Genomic DNA, 19,655 nt, shown 5'->3' with positions numbered 1-19,655 from the left:
CTATATTTGGACGGTGCACCGTACACTACGATGTCCATCCTATGCAAATGATCGAAATGAAATATCAATTCGGATTTAAAAAACTCTTCAATCCCCCTTGTTCTTTTCAATTAATCAACATGTTAAATCCAAGAAAAAAGAAACAAAAACCGGATGATAACTACAAAGTCGCTGCCGTGGACAAGACATTAATATAAACCTACTTGCATTATTCAAACCACACACAACACACACACAGAAACTGTTCACCTTCTCATACTTTTCACCCTGCTCTGTTTCATCCTCCCACGGACGCCACGCCAACCACACAGCGGATAAAACTAAGATCTATCACCCAAAACTCCAGATTTATATTTTCATCCCATCCTCAACCTCAAGATTCCCCCCACACAAAATTTAATTCAACCCCCAAAAAATTATCCAAATTCAGATTAGATACCGTCTTCCAAAATCTTTCCCGAATCCGAATTCTGATCATTTTTCCACTTGGGTCCTCACAAAAACCAGAATCCTGAACTGGGTTGTTCTTACTTTCACTCCAAGATATGAAATTCAGGAGCTTGGAGGAGTTCTGGGCCTTCTACATGAGCCAGCACTCGAAGCCATCGACGCGGCGCTGGCATTTTGCAGGAACCCTGGCTTCTCTCTCCTTCCTCCTCTACTCGCTGCTGTTTGATTGGCGGTTTCTGGTTTGTGTGCCTCTCTCTGGGTACGGACTCGCGTGGTACAGCCATTTTTTCGTGGAGGGGAATATTCCGGCGACGTTCGGGCATCCGTTTTGGTCTCTGTTTTGCGACTACAAGATGTTTGCTTTGATGCTTTCTGGTAACATGGACAGAGAGATTAAGAGGCTCGGAAAGAGGCCTATCTAGCATGTCTTTTTGCGCTCTCTTTTTTTCCGAGAGCTCCGAAGTGATCTTCCCACTCTCGTTTTCTAGTATTGTTTGTTCCAGTCTTTGGACAGAAATAAAATGCGAGTGCAAAAGAAGAAAACGAGAGCGTGACAATCACTACTGTATCGTGTGATCATATTCCATTCTGCATATTGGACCTGTATTTCCATTTTTGGTCTGTATTTTGAACATGTTTATTTACTTTTGAGCTTTATTGAGATATAAATGGATTAGTTTTGTGGGATTATATAGTTTTGGCTTAAATCTGTGATAACTTTTTGCATCAAATTAGGAGTCTGTTCATATTTGGACCGAAGCTTATGGTAGAATGTATTCTATCTTAGGAAAGGAAAAATGTTACATCTGAAACCATTCACTCTAGGGCATGTTTACTTACACGAAAACCGTTCTAGGGCATGTTTACTTACACGAAAACCGTTTTAGGGCATGTTTACTTACACGAAAACGGTATTAGTAGAATGAGAGCCATTCATATTACGAATTACTCCGTTGTTTACAAAACTAAGGGGAACCAAGAGTAGCGCGGGCCTCACATATTATCAGGAGTCTGATTCCTGATTTTGAGGGAATCGAAATCTGGAGGGGGAGGTAGTATGAATAACAACTGCGAATAAAAACTGCCTTGTATAGGACCTACAAGGTAGTTCTACTCCGTCCCTTTTTAGTCTGGTAGTATGAATCCAACGGGAGTATGTATTTGGGGAGGACTTTCGTGTCACGTCATTGTGGCGTCTCGTGTCAATGATATAAAGATATGTGTAAATTTATATTCACATGTCATTGTATCATTGCTACATGACGCCATAGTAGCAGTGTATCCGTGCTATGTAAGTTGCTCTCGTAAATGAAACACGAGAGCAAACCCATTTATGGTAATATAACTTTGGGATGGGCAAAGTTATGAACCGATACAGCTAGATATAGTAAAGACGAAGGAATAAATTTGGGATCAACTAGTCATCTGTTTTTTTTTTTCAAACAACAAAATCCTAACCTAAAGACGAAACTGACACCGAGAAAACAGACAAACAAAAACTGATACTCGTGAAAAGCAGCTTAAACCTTGAAGGATCAAACCTGCTTTGATATCAAGTTGAATATCAAAGTAAGCAACAAACAAGACTACAAAATAATAAAAAATATTATTAAACAAATAAGAATGCCGCAACGGCTAATAATTTGATATTTTTAGTAAACAGATAGAAAGTCGACGAGTCAAAATAATATCAATACCAATTCTTTTCAAGTAAGCATGGCTTAGTGATCCAAACTTAGAGAGGCCTCCTGAAAGTATTAAAGGGTTGAGTGAAAACTGAGATTGCCAATTTATAGAGATACATATAGAATCATCCTCTAAACAATTATCATTGAGAAACTTGGATTTGGTACTCGTTCCTTGACTCATATTCAACTATGTTACAAGTTCCGAAACCTATTTGCTCAAAACTCAGTTTCTTTTCGGCCAAACCAAGATCAATCTTAGCTTGATCATAAAAAATATCCACTCAAGCGCACATTGTTGTCATATCCGCCACGGTTTCTGCACTTTTTCGGGTGAGAATGGCCGTCGCATTTCGTGAGCCTTAGCATCTGTCTTTGTATTGATAAAGGTTGAACATTTAGTCAGTGTTTCGCGAAAATGATGGCAAAGGCACAGCTTCTTGAGGACGAAGGATTACAAGCACGCCAAACATTCCAAGCATTGGTAGGACAAGCAGCCACTTGAGGAGTCTATAGTAATACATGTGGAATGTGAGTGAGAAATCGTCTGAAAAGTAGAGTCCGTTCTTGTCAACCATCTCCACCAAAACAGTACCCGTAGTCCTTACACCTACTGTCGGAAGCTTCATACGATGCTTTCCAGGACGATTGAAGGTCTCGTTTATTCTTATCCTTCTCTCTCCTTGGTAATTACCTGGCACTAATAGCGTTGCCTGCATGGTTTAAAAAACAAAAAACAAATATTGACTGAGTTTTGTATATTAGACTCACAAGCTACTTGCGTGTGCATACAAGAGACAGAGGGCCGTGTAGTTGACTTTGGCCAAAATAATCGGTGGGAATGAGCAACTTACTGTCACATTATATGGTGCTTGCAACCCAGATGGGTATCTATAGCTATCTATGATCTCAATCTCCACCCAAAAGTTCTTGCCCTCTTCGTCACGGAAAGCTCTTGATGAATGTGAAACAAAGATACCTTCACGGTTATACCTAATTGCAACATGATTTCTCCCTTGATTTGGTGATCTCCATGCCTGCGAAAGGAAACACAACAAAGATGATTAAAAACAAAATGTTATAACCCAACAAAAAGCAAAAAATAAAAACTGAGGACAACAGAAGAAACTATCGACAGATCAAGCTTGAGATCTATCATGCCTTGAGGGGATGATGTGAAGCAGGAGTCGAGAAGCAAAAGACATTGCCATTCATGGTTGAAACAATAAGATCAAGATCATCTCCACCATCAACATTGTCTGCTAAGACCATGCTATACCTGTCATGCAGAGATTAATGTTTCAGGTAAACCATGGAAAGGGGGAGAACTAATTAAAGATGTAGGGACATTGAAGAATTTAAAAACATCTTACGAGGTTTCACCAATATCGACCACATCGGTGCATGATGTAGGTCCATCAATTACATACAGGTAACCATCAAAAGAAGTTGTAACAAGGCTAAGTCCCTTCTTTTTCTCTCCTTTTTTACTTAAATCAACTAGAAGAACTTGATTCATAACTCTCCCGTGAGTTCTATATGGATAAGGACGAACAATTGACCCATCTTTGCCACTAAGAACGTATATGTTCCCAGATAACGTTGGAACCACAACATCAGTATGGCCGTCCCCATCAACATCACCAATAGTAGGACCCTGTGGAACAAAACTCTGCATCAGATTCACTAGGGATTATATAAGCCAAGTTGTAATTTACCATGTTCTAGAAGAATGACAAGCATAAATTTGTGCATGCAAGTTTAAAACTGCTAATCTCTACAGAAAAATGGTAGACTAATCTCACCAGGTCCAGAGCAGAAAAAGAAATCAGTAAACAACTGAACCAACTAGTGTACTAGTACACAACTTAATATCAAATCAAACATTTAACGTACCTGGGGAACTAGACTCTTAAGATGCCTTTCCCAAATTTCTACTCCTTTTGTAGTCCATGCAGCAACATTTCCATGAGCATCAGCGGTCACAAGTTCAATTTTTCCATCATCATTGATATCAGCAGCAACAACAGCTCCTTGAATTTGAGCCATTTCAAGAGGAAATTTTTCCCTGATCTTGCCTGAACAAAAGAAACCACTCAATTTCCATATCACTAAACAGAAAGCGTTGTATGTAACATCAAAGATGATCCAGCGTCTTGTATGCCGGGGAACTTAAAGCAACTCATGCACTCTGAGGTAAAAATATCAGCAAACGAAGCAATGAGAGCAAGAAAAATTAATTCACCATGATGGTCCAAGACATAGAACAAGCCAAAGGAAGTTCCAACAAGAATGTCCAGATTCCCATCACCATCCAAATCCACCACAGTTGGAGAAGAATATATATGAGCATGGAACTTCCCAGTCTCTGTACTCAGATCTAGTTCCGCAGTCCACTTAACTTGCTTTGTGTCGAGATTAAAAACAACTACCGAGCCAGCAACATATTTTGTAAGATCAATGTCACCCAGTTCCTTCCGATGATCTTCGTTGGACTCATAATACCTGCGAACGTACAAGGTGGGAATTTACTTTCAAGCCATTAATTACTAAGCAAACTCCAACACATGGTTCACATTTCAATCTTGGATGATGCTGCATAACAAATGACAAAGAAAATGCACCAAATTGATTTTTGCAGGAAGTTTAACTTAAAGGGTTATTACAATTTATTGTATGGATGAAGGAAGAAACCAAGAGCACCGTAAATTTCTAGATCAAACAGAATCTACCTACAACTTAAAATAACCCTTCTATTTCATTTACATCATATCTACAGATCTCATGAGTGTCTCCTGGTCAATACAAATAGTGCTATAGTTTTGAGCTCATTGGCGGCCATACCAGGTCATTACAACTACTCCACATGCAGATATAACTCCAACAGTCCAGATTGTATACTGCTTGCAGTATTTACATGAAATACATACATATGGTACTTATTTGTCAAACTTACAGAAACAAGTTAAAAGATATGCTTGCTTTGATAAATCCTATAGTGTACACCATGCCTAGAAAATACTTGCTTTATCAGAGTCTAAACTGTATAAATCCTCTAAAATAAGAAGGTAGACACCTTTAATGGGAATTTAAAATGAAACTTGATGTGATTTCATTCCACTCCAAAAATATTAATAAATAAGTGAATTTTGACACTATGGAAGAGAGCTCACTCGTGATCAAAGAAGTAAGATACAGCAACAACCATTTCTGATACTCCATCATTATCGATGTCCGCTATGACCTGAAGGAAAAAAGAAATCATCAACCAAATATAACTTGCATATGGCAAAGGAGTGAATAAGTATCATGCCTACATACATAAATCCATGTGCAGTGTGCCCATACACGTGTAAAGAAGAAACATTAAAGTTAGAACTCACAGGAGTGCAGAGGATGTGTGCATCAACATTGACATAATCCTCCATTTTCTCGTGCTGCCCTTCAGCCCATTCCTCATCTCCCCACATTGATTCATCAACATAATCATCATAGTCATAACTATACTCATCGGCCAGTTCCTCACTATTACGGAACAACTCAAAAGATGAATCAGCATCTGCTTCCAAGCTTCCCTCATTTTGTACAGTTGCAACAGGAACATCCTCCTTATTATTCTCTTTGGATCCAGAACCACCATCCTGTGATTCACTTGAATTTTTATCTTCTAAAAGCCGTCTACCAGAACTAGTTCCATTCACTACATTAACAGTTTCCTCTGACACATTTTTCACAGAAGAATTGTCCGTGCCCGTAGGCAGCTTGATGACTGTTTCCACCTGACTTGAATTTGTTTCCCCTTTATTTTCTGGATTTGATGCATTTACAATGCCAAGGTTGCTCTCTTTTGAAATAGTTGTTGAATTGTTTAAATCAGGAGTTGAAATAGTAGCTGAAGTGTTGGAATCGGGAGTTGAAATAGAAGCAGAATTGTTTAACTTAGCTGTACTTCCATTTGTTTCTACAAAAATAACCGACAGTTGCAAGCATGATTAGTTCCCATTAAAACTTAAAAGGAATACTTTCACAATCATATAACATCAGAACTGTGTCAGTTGGCTTGGCATGCTCTTCCTTAAAGGTCTACTAAAGTGGATTATATGAATAAGGACACTCTCAAAAACAATAGCAGTAGTAAGAAAAACTACTTTAACGTGTAAATGGCTTACGATGAGCTGATTCCATAGCCTCCTTGACAAGAGAATCATCATGGACATCTGGATGAGTACGATCCACGGAATCCGAATGCAAACCCCCATACCAGTTCTTTTTAACTTTCCTACGAGGTACTACAAGTTTATCTACCATCATGTAACCTGAGACCCTAAAAGAAAATATACACAAAAACTTTTATGAGCTTGTGGAGGCTGATATAGGATTGCAGACAAGAAAACAAATTGTAAAATATTTAGTAACATCACTAGGGCAATGTAACTGAATTACCTGAAAAATAAAACTTCACCATTGTAGGTGGCCAAAGTTATTTCTCTCACACCATCCTTGTCGATATCATACAGGAGAGGACTAGCATGTACCGTTGACTGGTGGAAAGCAGGCCAACCTGATGAATCATCAAGCAGGTACTTCGAAAATCACTTCAAGAAAATTCAAGACAGCTTAACGTAATGAAAGAAATGAAATTGGGTCATACCTGGATGTTTGTCTCCATCAGCACCTTCAAGAACTTCAAGATAGTGAACGAAAGAAGGAACCACAATCTCAAGCTTTCCATCACTGTAATAAGAGAAAACGAATACCCGAAAAAAAAGCCCCAAAAATCAATGCTGGACACAAAATTGATCTCTTGGTAATCTCAAAATGCACAAGTAAATACACAAAATTTCCAACCAAAGCACAATCTTTTTTGTACCTATTGATATCGGCGATCAAGGGTGTAGCATATATACTGGAACTAACTTCCGTTTGCCATCGGAGCTCCAATTTCGCGGGGCACCGCGAATTCAACAAGGCATCCTCATCTCTAACCAAACACACAAATCCAACAACAGAAACCCATTAATCAAATGCAAAAACTCCAAACAGAATTAAGGAAACATTAACACAAATCCCAGCGACTATACACTAATCAAGGCAAATAAGACGGATTAAGAAATGAATATGCATACATGTTCGGATATCCAAGGGCGTCGTCGCTGGCCTCTCGTTCCCGGAACTTATTCTTCACCGGCTCCTCGCCATGAACGAAGCTCGAACCGGCGCAGAGAATTAGACAGATCAGAAAAGCCCTAATCGCTGCGGATTCCATATGATCCGGTTAGTTTCAATCGGATTGGGGAAGAAATTGCGGGGTAGAAGATAAACCCCAGGTCGGGTTCTAAAAACGTCTCGGCGGTGTGGATTTAGGACATGGGTTGCTGCGCAGAGTCAACAGTCGAGGACTGCGATTGGAAATGCCACTCGGGTTTGAGAAAATTACGATTAAGTGCGAGAAATGTGAAGGGAGCTGTTTTATAACTTAGCAGAGGTTGAATTGAATGCCGATGATGTTTGAGGATTCTGGGTCCGGTGACCCCTGTGTAGGTATCACGCGCGAAATGTGAAGTCTACGGAGTAAGACGGTTAATCGTGATCCTTGGAGACTACCAGTATGACAGTGTCTGCTCTCTGCTGCCTCTGGTCATTGAGGGGACTCGCATTCCAATCCAACTGCTGCTTCAGCTTTTCTGATGATTTCAGCTTCTTCTTACAGTAACTTTCAAAATAATTCTTTGGTCAAATTGGATTGTTCATCCCGTGGTCATGGGACACTTGCATGATGATCCCCGTGGTGAAAAAACTAGGAATTAAACCCCTATGGTCTAGAATGTCAGCAAATTTAGTCCAAAAGTAAGATTTCTGTTAAAGTACTGTTAAAAGTTGGGGTAAAACTGTATTTTCAGTTTCAATTGACATTAAATTAGGGCTTTTTTTATTTAAAAAATTAAGCATTATTTTTTTTGTTAATTGTTATAAAAAAATTATTTATTTTAAATGTCAATTGGAACTGAAAATACAGTTTTACCCATACTTTTAACAGTCATTTAACAGAAATCTTACTTTTGGACTAAATTTGCTAATATTCTTGACCACAGGGGTTTAATTCCTAGTTTTTTCACCACGGGGGTCATCATGCAAGTTTCCTATGACCACGGGGATGAATAATCCAATTTGGCCTAATTCTTTTTTTTTTAGTTTACCAAACACTTTCAATATAAAAACTTTGAAAATAAGCAGTTTTTTTTTTAAGCATCTCAATGCCAAACCATACCTTAAACTAAGACTCGTGCTTAAGAGCTCATTTAGCACGTGCTTTTATACAATTAAAACCCTTTTTTAGGACTCAAAAATATTTTCTTTTAAAATGTTTTAAATCGTTTAAAAGCATTTGTCGAATGAGCAATTTAAAAGCATTTGTCAAGCAAACCCTAATACTTTGCTACCAGGATGTTTGACAACCATTTTTTTTTTTTTTTTGTTTTAAAACCCGTTTTGTAATTACATTTTCAATTTTAAAAAAAAAGTGAATTAAAAGAAAAATTGAAAACAAAATGATTCTCAAAAAGTCTTTAAGGTGACTGTTCAAGTAATGAAATTACACTAGAAAGTGAGCCGAGATAAAATGATTTAGTGCCACGTTATTTACCAAGGAAAATAATTTCCGCACTATCCTGACCTCACACGCTCTTTGCTCAATCTTGTTCGTTGATTTCCCCTTTATTCAACACATTAGCACCATGGCACAAAACTAATATCCCACGAACTTAAAATACCTCCAGAGTAGTGAAGTCTTGTACGCCACGCCAAACAACGCAAGGAGAACCGAAAGGTCACCAAGGAGCCCACAACAATAAGCATGCAGTTTACGGATTTAATCAAATTGAACCAGGAGATGCATCATCTCTAAAACAATAATTAGCAAAAATATCACTCAAGTAATCATATGAAGTCCAATGCTAATAGACGGTGACGATTTGCTCATCTACGGTGAGACGACTGCCAAATCTACGGTTAAGAGGACAAGCAGGGAGCATGTCTCAAACAAATACAAGGTAGAAAACACAGAGAAAGTAAACCAGGATTTGGAGAGAAAAGGGTGTTTACCTGTTCCCAAAGTTGTCTATTCACATGAAAGGGGAAAGGCGAAACATAAAAAATGCCTACCTTTTTAAACAAGTTAATAACATCATTCATCATAATATACAGATCTGACTCTAACCCTACTCCTCTTCATCTGAACTACTATCAGAACCAAATAAATGTGACGGTAATCCCGGGGACAATCCGGCGGCATACCAAACTGGACCAAACAACTCACCAGCACAGCACTCAGTACGAATTATAGCTAGGCTTAGGAAGTTACACGGTAAATATGTGATTCATCAGCTGATACGCCCAAATTATACCCAGCTTCGAGTAAAGAGAACTCTGAACGACTTGCCAAGCAGGTGTCTGTGGGCACTACTATCAGCAAACCTTTGCAAGAAAACCCGGTGATGATAAAACCTCCGCAAGTCACCTCCTTCGTGCTGCATTTGCATGCTGCTGGGCTGCTTTGCTATCATTCCGTATCCTATCAGCATACATAGGCAGACGAATGATCTCATAGATCTCATTCAACAAGATGTCCTGCGTGATATTGTCTTTTATGCTTCGCATGACCTGTTTTTCAAGTCAGCAATCAATGAGCCCAAAGTGGGATTAAACAAAAATAATATTAGTTTATTTAAAATATGTGGAGAAGGACCTTCTTGTAGGTATTGATATCATTTGGAGTTGATTTGTCAGTCCTGATGCGCATAAGGACCCATTCTTGTTCTTCACCATCCCAAGAACACTCGATTATTTTTCCGGAATAAGATGAGGGGTCTTGGCCATCTGCTACATGGGAATACAAAAAAGAAAAGCATTTAGGTTAAACGCAACAGGATCATACCAAATCACACCCAGCGAAACATAATACTAGATGTTAGTGCAAATTAGATTGTGGAAGACGATATGATGAAGTAACCATTATTTTATCTAGGTTTCCCAGAACACTTTAAGCAATAAAGGGAAGCTATAAAAACAACAAAAGTTCTCATCCATCAATTTCTAACATTTCCTTTTTTGGGATCAATCCACATGTCTATGCATGCAAGTCCTTCACAGGTTTAAACAAAAAGAAACAAAATAAATGTGCTTATAAAGTTAGGGCCTATTGAGACTGCTTCAGGAAGGGCAAAAGTGCTTTCTGAAAACCAAAATACTTCGATATATATTTGACAAAAAATAAAACTTCAAAAATGCTTATGGGTCATAGAAATGCTTTCTGGAGAAGCACCTGCCAGGTTCTTCTTCAGGAAGCACCCCAATGCAAAACTTCGGCTGTACTAATAATGATAAAAACAGAGTCACGTTTTAAACAGAAAAATCTGAAGATATTCATGTCGACCTTTAAACGCAACTCTATTTCCGTCCATTAGTTTCTTCTTTCCACGTTCAAACAGAAAAAGATGCTGCCGATCATCATCGGTTACCTGTCCACACAAGCATCTTCACATGAGAAAACAAGCACAGAACAAATTTAAGTGGTAGATATGGAAAGGGAAATGAGAGATTCAGAAAACAATAGCTTAAGTGACACAATAGAGTTTTTATAACAAAAATAACTAAATAAAGTTGATAGCACGACCTCAAAGAGAAAATCAACCGAGTTCATATGAGAATATTTCCACTTTAGAAGTCCTGCATGTGTGCGGGGAACATATGGATCATCCCAACCCTAGCATATCAAAAATATACATTATTATTCTATGCAAACAAATCAGAGAGAGGACTGCTAATTTAGAACCAATAATAGGACCTGGCATGGCAATAAATAAATTCTATTGCCAGCTAACCAAGTAATTTGAAACCAATAAAAAAGTTCAAATGATATTTCATAGAACTACCTGAAAGATAAGACCATCAGCATCGTGTGAAAGCCTAGGAATAAATTCCTTCAAAAGCTTGTTTACTGTAGAGAGCAACCAAAAGTCCTTCCTCCTCACCTGATTGAACACACTGAGAAAATTAATCTCGGCAGAAAAGTAAACAGTGGAATGAAGTTCAATGCCAGAACACAGAGCTTATTGATACATACCCTGAATGGTTCCAAGTCATATCTATAGTAAGGATTCCTACTTTGGTAAATATTGTGGCGCTCATGATTCCGAGGTTCAATGACTTCTTTCTCAAGCATCTTCCACCGTTCATAAAAAGGCCGCTGCAACAATTCTAAAAGATTAGAGTGTATAATGGGTAGCTTAACATTACCCAAAAAAATTAGGGATAAAATTGTAACAAAATATGATAACAATTCTATAAAAAAAAACAAAGGCAAGTGATAACCTATGCACTCGTATGGTTTGATTACGCCAATATAATATAATAACGCAATTTACAACCTTGACACACCATCTCAATGCATATATTGAAGTTGGATCCAACTGTTATTTTACAATTTGAGAAATATAATCTTGCAGATACCACAAATTATGATTATAAGGGTGTCATAAAATCACAGTGCAGATACCTCTTCAAGTTGATTGTACCATACCTAACAAAACAAGAAGCCTGCAAACAGTTTTGTGCACATTCCCAATACTCAAAATCTAGGACTCCCTTTATATCTGAAAATTCACTCCCTATGTTCGGTTTACAGTGTTACCAGTCGCCAAATGACTTACATGTTTGCTTGCACAAAAATCTAGCCCAAGTTTGAAAAATGAATTAAAAAATATAGTTGTTATACCTTGTGATTATAAATACAATATCTTAAATTCTGAAGTTTGTGCAACATAATTTAAGGGGTAGATCACCCAACAAGGGACAGATAAAGGGCAAACCCACCTCTATGATAGGAACGTGGTTGATTGCCATCATATCATAGATCAGGTATCTTCTCTCCTGCTTCTTTGAATCAGGCACGGTATCAATTACCATCTCCCCATCCAATAAAGTGTAGTGGTGAGTCTTCTCGGCTAAACCCTTAAAAGACAAAAAAATAAAAAAAAAATAAAAAAATAAAAAGAAATAACAGAGAGAAACAAGGTCACTCTAAGTTGTCAAGGATGCTCTACATGAAATCTTCCTGATATCATTAACCTTCCAAAAGTAAGTGCATACATACATCATTTGTGTGTTTGCAGGGAAACCTCATTTGGACCCTTCTAAAATTAAAATTTCTATCAACCAAGTAACACCCATCCATGGTTATTAACATCATATATCGTGTTCCATCAGCCTTCCATGTAGCATAATAATAACGTTGCCTCAACAGCTGTAAGTTGTCCCTGCATGAATGAGAAGGAAGTCCATTCAGATGACAATATCAAGATGAAGAAGCATGCAACATGTATAAAGCAGTATATGAGAATAGAGTAAATATGTGATATGCAGTACAAGAGAAGTCTTTACAGATTCACAAGGAACTTGTCATCTACCAGCCAACAATTATTAAGAAACCAAGCACATTACACCACCAAAGATCTAATAAGATGCAATCAAAATTCATGCCACACTGGGTCTCTTTTAAAACTAACACATTATTACGGGACACGATAGTGGAAAAATAACCAGACAAAGCGCTTCAACAGTGCCACAAATATATCTTTCTTAAGCAGAAAACAAACACAAACTGTGCTTACATACAAAAGTTCAAATATCAATTCGAGAAGCATCCACCAATATCAATAGATTCATTGTTGACAATGCCAATGACTTTGAGGTACCATTTCAGTTATCATTCCAAATAAAAAATTGCGAGATGAATGCCCACCAAACTTTTCTTTCAGATCAAATGTTCCCACTTGCTAAATTACACAGCACAAAACATGTTAACAAAAGAGAGTTCATTTCAAGATATTGTTCGCCAAGTTATGATGAAATTTTACAGCTTATTGCATATATCAATACTGAGTCAAACAAAGTTACAATTGGTAAATATGATGAAATTTTATATGCTCAAACTATTAGAGAAAAAAAATGAAACCCAAACCAAAACAAGGAACAAGGAGCACCTGTCAAGAGAAACTGGGTGCGACCCCGGGAATTGTGAATTTCCTCTAGGCTGAAATGAAAGAAAATAAAAAAGTGAGATGTTATGCAAGTAGGAAATAAACTAAAATATGTGACTGAAAACCAAAACAGGCTAACTCAAGATCTCAGGTATATGTGGATTTAGAAGCAAAAGCCAAAAACCATCAAGAATATAGGTCTCAACATGCCTACCCCAACATTAACCAGCTTAAGAGTTTGATAGCAGAACTGCCGCATTGCCTCCTGCTGGTCCCAAGGTATCTCATCGCCCAAGATATCATCATTTGTCATTACTCCACTTGTATCCAGACTCTCCTGAAATGGTAGAGGAATGTCAAACTACAGTGAGGACAACATAAAAAAAAACAAGCATGTATGATGATACAGAAGCAAAAGGTCATTTGTTTCCGTTACATGATCAAAACAGAAATACGAGGTGGATTACAAATAATGAAACACAATACAAAAAGTTTCTTGGGCAAAAAAATTACTCGTCCATCAATGCCATAAAAAAAGGTCGTACCCAGTGCACAAGGCTCCCGCTTTACGCAAGGTCTGGGAGAGGTGAATGTCGGCTAGCCTTACCCCCATTTATAGAGAGGCTGCTCCCAAGTCTCGAACCCGAGACCTACCGCTCATGGACGAAGGCACTTGCCATCGCACCAAGTGCGACCTCTCCCAGACAAAAAAAAAAAACAAAAGACCACTCATCCTTTACTAGACTGTTCTATCTTCGAGTCATTCATTTGGCAAAGAAATACATCATATCCAATTAAAACAGTTCCACTATAAAGATCATGCATACATTATTTACAGGAGCAGCAGGACCTCCATCATCGTCATCGTCGTCTGCAACTGCTTCGCCATTAAGATCAAATTCAGAAGTCTTCCATTCAGGAGTTGAGGGACAGACAACCATATCAGGCTTTTTTTCATGATAGAAAGAGTATAAAGCATCAACATAGTCAGGTTTGTAGATTCCTGGAGGACGTGCATCTGCAAACATTTTTATTGCCTGTGTAATACAATGCAGCATCAGAAAAATGACAAGAATAAGAAAATAAAATAAAAGCAGGTTGATTTACTCTACATCTAAGACAGTTAAAATAAGCTCATAATTACCTGAGTGACAGAAATTGGTAATGAGCGCATTAGGTAGTGGATGATCATATACCCCGTGCGATTGTGCCCATGTGTACAATGCACAAGAATATATTTCTTCGAATGCTTTTGACGTGACAGGAACTGTATAACCTGAAATGAGAATAATTAATAAAGTATCATAACCAGAAATATTTTACGTACATACACCATATGAGTATATATGATATCTAGAAAAAATAAATAAATAAATAAAAGCTCTCTTCCTCGCATTTAAACAGGCAAGCCACTGGCTAAAATGAGAATATAACTTAAGAGGCAAGTGTCAAGTATGAAACAAACCTCGTATACAAACTGATTTACAGAAAGGTTGTCCGGCACGGAATCCCGCCCCTTGCACGCAATCTACATTATCGAACAGGATTCCATAAATAATAAAATACAGGCAAAAGTACCAAGGAATACAAATTGTACAATAATCTAGTACTCACCTTGACATGCTTAATACCCTCTTTCTTCAAATCTGATGTTAGATAATAGCGAGAAGTATTTGTCAAATCAATCACCAAACCAAGCTGAAAATGAATGAAGATGATCTTAAAATCATTTCAACCATTGAACAAGACAGAATGACTCTCATAGAGTTACCATTTAGTCCGTTGTCCAAAAAGAATTATACACATACAATAGCCAAGCTTTGACAGCCGTTGCATGTAACAAAAACTACCTTTCAGTTATCAAGAGAAATTTGTCTGAGTGTTCGTATGGTAGATATAAAATTTCAATCCAGAGAAATTAAAAAATAATAAAATAAGACTAAAAGAAAAAGAGCATAATTTTAGCGGGCTTACTTTTCTTCCCAAAACTCTTTGCTGATGAATCACTTGTTTAAATGAGTATCTTTTACCAGGAGGAACACAATCATTGTAGGATTCACCAAGTGGCACCTTAGAAGGTATCATGCAAGATATTTCTTGACCAGCTGCCGGGCAATCCAACCAACCTGCATTATGAAGAGAAATGTGATTAAAGATGACAGAAGTTAAGCTCTAAGAAAATGGCAATTGAAGCTAAAAACTAAAACACATAACTCTTTAGATGCAAATTCAGGAAACAAACTAGGGTTCTTAAAACTAGTCAACTTCAAGATAATATAACAATTATAAAAACAAAAATAGTACCAAATATGCACACTCCTGAGTTGTATCAGTGCCACAGACAGAAACCTCTTTTCCCAGATAAAGGTCTACAATCCTTTATCCATACTAGTATATAAAGGGAACACCAGTTTTTTAGAGCTACAGTCTTCAAGATGAAGAAAATTTTATTTATTCCAAAATTCAAATACACACTTCCCTTCCGCATCATCCCAAAACTATGGAAGAACTAAATTATATGGATAGCTAGGTAAGCAAACTATCAAACTCATCCAGAGGCAGTTAACCAATTACTTTAATTTCATCCTTATAAAAAATAAACTAAAATAAAACTTAATCCACAACTCAAATCCAATTCCATTTATTAACACTCCTTTGAGAAACGTATTTCACTCCGTTGTGTCTACCACCCCACAATCATCTACAACCATCTCTCCATCCGAAACAAAGAGTTGAGCAATCTAATGCATGTGGAATTAAATTCACCCACAAAATGAATCAAATATATCTTCCCATTTTATCTCCTTCACTTCAATATGTATTTGGGAGAAAGCATCTCTCCACACAGCGCAGTGCAGAAGGCTACTAGTGATTTAAATATATCTCACTAATTAGTATGATGAAAATAATAAATCACGACATATTCATTTAACATACAGGCGCAACATATCAATATGCTCACTTTATATCTATATGAGTTTACGGTTCAAATAATTGGAAAATCTAAAAAGTCAAACCCACTAACTCAATAATTCAATATCAAACGAAGAATTATTATTCCAAGATCAAAAGGACAAATAATATTGAAGATTAAAATTCTATGAAAGGCAGAACCACCTTTTAATGTAACAGAACATGTAAATGGTAATAATTCAGTTAATGCTCGACATGGAATTGATCAAAATGTAGTTCTATAAATAACTCTACCAATAAATGCAACTTATGGAAATGAAAACACATTCGCAAACCTAATAACATGCTTCAGACAGCATACTTACCATTGGGAAGCCTAGATTTGTCGTAAACTTTGGGGTTTTTTGTTTGATATGAATCGTATGCAGGGGGTTGAGAAACATGCACTGGTTTTTCATCTGGGCGTTCTCGTTTCAATCGCTTACGTCTTTCTTCACGCTCCTAATACAAGGAAAACACAAGATCAGCAGCCAGGCACCTAAAAATGTTGAGAACAACATATATACATATTATATAAAAAAAATGAAAAGATTTCACAGCTAATCTTTGTGTATGTGAACCGGTGTGTATGTGCTCCCAGGTGTATGCATGGGGGACTCTGTGTGCACACACATGAGAGAGAGAGAGAGAGAGAGAGAGAGAGAGAGAGAGAGTCGTAATACTTCTGAAGGCATAATATTCCCCATATATGATATATTAATAAGCTAAGTGGACATAAAAAAAAACCTGTTTGCCCCACAGCAAGGTGGAAGCAACTTATTAATTTCAAAAAAAATCTAGATGCAGTTGAATATAGCAGCATAAAGTATTTTCTCTCTTCTGTTATTCTATTCTAAATCCTTGTCTTATGACCGTAAATGTGGTAACAGTTTCCACCAAGTTTGTGGTTTCCATACAACCGTTTGCAGACAAAATAATATCCATCAATTCCAAAGGCCATGGAAGGATAGAAGCTTAAGCAGTAATGAATGCCCCAAACTACAATGGATCGAAACAATGCAAAATTCCCTGTAATGATTTCAACCTCATTGAAGATCCAGGACAAACACGTATATGGCCAGACCAATAACTACACTAACAAAAGAAATGAGTTGATCCAGTTGCCACTAAACGAGCAGGAGATAGGCCATTTAAACAAGAAAAAAATAGTACCCGGCGTGCTATATCAGCTCCACTCTCTATGCGTTCTTCTGGTGCAATGTATTCTATATGATTCTCAAAAATATCTTCATCTTCTTCAGGTACTGGCGAGGCATTCAAGTCCATGACAGCAATCATTCATAATCCACTACACTACATTACCAACACACAATCTCAAATGGTCAGGGGGCTATCTCTCTCTCGATAACTTGTAAGAACTAAACAACCTTTCATTCAAAAATTGCTTCAAACTGTCCGCTGCACAAATAAGCACATTGTCAATAAATAATCCATTTATGCAACTAAAAGCTAATAAGAAACATATAGTTTACAAACCGATACAACTACATCGACGTAGAACTTTAAGTTTATAAACCCATAAAACAAAAATGCAGACTACTGCTCGGCCGAAAGACGGCATTTGCCTTGTATGGGAAAGCAGAGCAAAAGTGTAAAATTCATGTAATGTACTCCTAATCAACTTAATCTAACTACAAATTAGCTTAAATTTGCTTCACCCAAACCCCTAGCCAAATAAAACACCCTCCATTTTGTTCATCTCCCCTCCAATTTCTACCCAGCACCCAAATGAGCAACCCAAAACCACAAACCCTAAACCACAAATTTCCCATAAAATTTCCAAATCCCGAGACCCCAAAAGCTTCACAGTTTAAAAAACCCAAAACACAATCGAGAAGAGCTCAAACCTCACGAAACTCCAATCGGAAGCCAATTCACCGTCCCCGTAGCCGTAACAAATAAACACTTCCACGATCAGCGCAAACGCAGCGGCTTCCTCCGGAAGTCGAAGGACAACCCTAACGATTGTTTATCTTTCTCCTCGCAACTGGGAAGCACTCTGCGAAACCCTAAGAGAGAGAAAGTATGGGGTGTGTCGGTTTAGAGAGCGAAGTAAAAAATTAAAGACGGTTTGTCGTGAGAGAGAAGAAACACGAACGGAGGAGAGAGAGCGAGAGAGGAACGATTCAGTTTGGAGAATCGAATAAACAATGCAGATAAAACCCTCCGGGAAAGCGATGAATTTATACAAGCGTACGACTCTGAATTTTTAAAAAAATATTATATTATTTTTTACTATTTATATACGTGTGAAACTTGAGGAAAATGACCGAAGAGTAAATTATCAAAAACCGAATAATTACTTATTTGACCAAAAAACCAAAAAAGGAAAATTAGTTGCTGTGAAAATTACTTTTTTGGGTTTTAGGGACGGCCACGTGAGAACAGGCACAAGCAGCCTGAGCAAAAGGAAAATGTGGCTTACTGTGTCCTGATTTTTTTATTAGGTTTTCAATTTCAATTTTGCTAGTCACGTAATAAGTGAGATACTTATATAAGAATATATGTCGAGTAATGTTGTGGAATCTCTATGTGGCTAATGCATAGTAAAGTTTTGCAAAATGAAGTTTGGAACATAATTTGAGAAGTAATCAAATAAAAAATGATTGAAACAAGAAAAGTATTTTAAGAAAAATTAGGGTACGTACATCAAATTTGTGTCACATTATTTGATGCACAAACTTAGTGTGTGTAGCACCGCTCTTTAAATATAAAGAGAAGGAAAACTTGGTAAGTATATTGAAGCACTCATGTGGTTAGCCTAGATTTTGAGTACATCGATATTTTTATACTAAGGGGAGGAAGAGTTCGACTAGGCTACACAATGGGCAGCCTAATTCGGTATCGAATTTGTCATCCACGAGATTCGAACCTATGACCTTTCACTTCTAAGTGAAGTGGAATATCACCAGACCGTAGTACTGAGGTCTGGTAGTACTGAGTGACTAGCCTAGGTTTTAAGTACCTTTTCTTTTTCCAAATCAAAATAGTTTTTGGTGAATTTGCAATGCATCCTTAAAACGATTGAGCCCATCACACCATTTTAGGGTGCAACTCATTTGGGAACAAAAAAAAGGTTGGAAACTTGTAAGCCATTTTCTTTTGAGAGGTGCAAAACTACTTACTTGTCACGAGAAAAAAGACTTACATGATAGAACACTGCTACAGCGACGTTTTGTGTTAATAATATAAATACATATGTAAGTTTTCGTACATATTGTGTCATATTATGGGCACAAACGTTACAATAACAGTGTAATCGTGCCATATAAATTAGTCTCATCACGAGAATATACTTCTTTTATACATATCTAAATCGAGTGAATGGTTAAGGTTGAGATAAACGTAAGAAAGTGTATCCGATGCAGGTAAGTTTTTTTCAAAATTAATTTAGTGTTGGTAAAAAGGTAAAGGGATCACATGCTGACAGTAAAAAGGAATGAGAAAATTGGAAAGAAGAAAAGGATGGGGGAGTGGAGTGTGAAACATGCTTTGTGTGCCCAGGATTGGC

General features: G+C 37.3%; 3 protein-coding genes across 4 annotated transcripts; 1 reads left to right on the top strand and 2 right to left on the bottom strand.

The window, feature by feature from the left end:
* The first annotated feature begins 191 nt into the window (after window positions 1-191).
* On the top strand, window positions 192-1,140 carry LOC126617672 (uncharacterized). Its single transcript, XM_050285721.1, has one exon. The coding sequence runs from the start codon at window positions 546-548 to the stop codon at window positions 870-872; it is 327 nt and encodes a 108-aa protein (XP_050141678.1). The 5' UTR covers window positions 192-545; the 3' UTR covers window positions 873-1,140.
* A 1,075-nt stretch (window positions 1,141-2,215) lies between these two features.
* LOC126619374 (protein DEFECTIVE IN EXINE FORMATION 1-like) lies at window positions 2,216-7,802 on the bottom strand. Its single transcript, XM_050287730.1, has 13 exons — window positions 7,262-7,802; window positions 7,006-7,116; window positions 6,787-6,869; window positions 6,579-6,696; window positions 6,305-6,459; window positions 5,519-6,096; window positions 5,309-5,379; window positions 4,381-4,640; window positions 4,032-4,213; window positions 3,509-3,792; window positions 3,297-3,414; window positions 2,990-3,172; window positions 2,216-2,848 (listed from the first exon to the last, which is right to left on the bottom strand). Exons 1-13 carry the CDS (start codon window positions 7,399-7,401, stop codon window positions 2,534-2,536), a joined length of 2,598 nt encoding a protein of 865 aa, XP_050143687.1. The 5' UTR covers window positions 7,402-7,802; the 3' UTR covers window positions 2,216-2,533.
* Window positions 7,803-9,213: 1,411 nt separating this feature from the next.
* On the bottom strand, window positions 9,214-18,321 carry LOC126619389 (uncharacterized). 2 transcript variants are annotated; one of them, XM_050287742.1, is made up of 18 exons: window positions 17,992-18,319; window positions 17,297-17,542; window positions 16,450-16,585; window positions 15,146-15,297; window positions 14,786-14,869; window positions 14,637-14,699; window positions 14,316-14,447; window positions 13,999-14,208; window positions 13,386-13,508; window positions 13,175-13,224; window positions 12,286-12,448; window positions 12,006-12,143; window positions 11,257-11,379; window positions 11,066-11,164; window positions 10,807-10,896; window positions 10,567-10,651; window positions 9,880-10,010; window positions 9,214-9,794 (listed from the first exon to the last, which is right to left on the bottom strand). In XM_050287742.1, exons 2-18 carry the CDS (start codon window positions 17,420-17,422, stop codon window positions 9,648-9,650), a joined length of 2,052 nt encoding a protein of 683 aa, XP_050143699.1. In that variant the 5' UTR covers window positions 17,423-17,542; window positions 17,992-18,319; the 3' UTR covers window positions 9,214-9,647. The 2 variants fall into 2 exon arrangements, 1 of the variants encoding a protein (XP_050143699.1); XR_007622043.1 differs by lacking the exons at window positions 9,214-9,794; window positions 9,880-10,010; window positions 10,567-10,651; window positions 10,807-10,896; window positions 11,066-11,164 and adding an exon at window positions 11,713-11,862 and having other exon boundaries at window positions 11,258-11,379; window positions 17,992-18,321.
* Window positions 18,322-19,655: the final 1,334 nt, after the last annotated feature.

Source organism: Malus sylvestris, chromosome 4 (assembly GCF_916048215.2).
Source record: "Malus sylvestris chromosome 4, drMalSylv7.2, whole genome shotgun sequence".
In the NCBI taxonomy this organism is placed as follows: Eukaryota; Viridiplantae; Streptophyta; class Magnoliopsida; order Rosales; family Rosaceae; genus Malus; species Malus sylvestris.
This window is presented reverse-complemented; position numbering and strand designations above follow the sequence as displayed.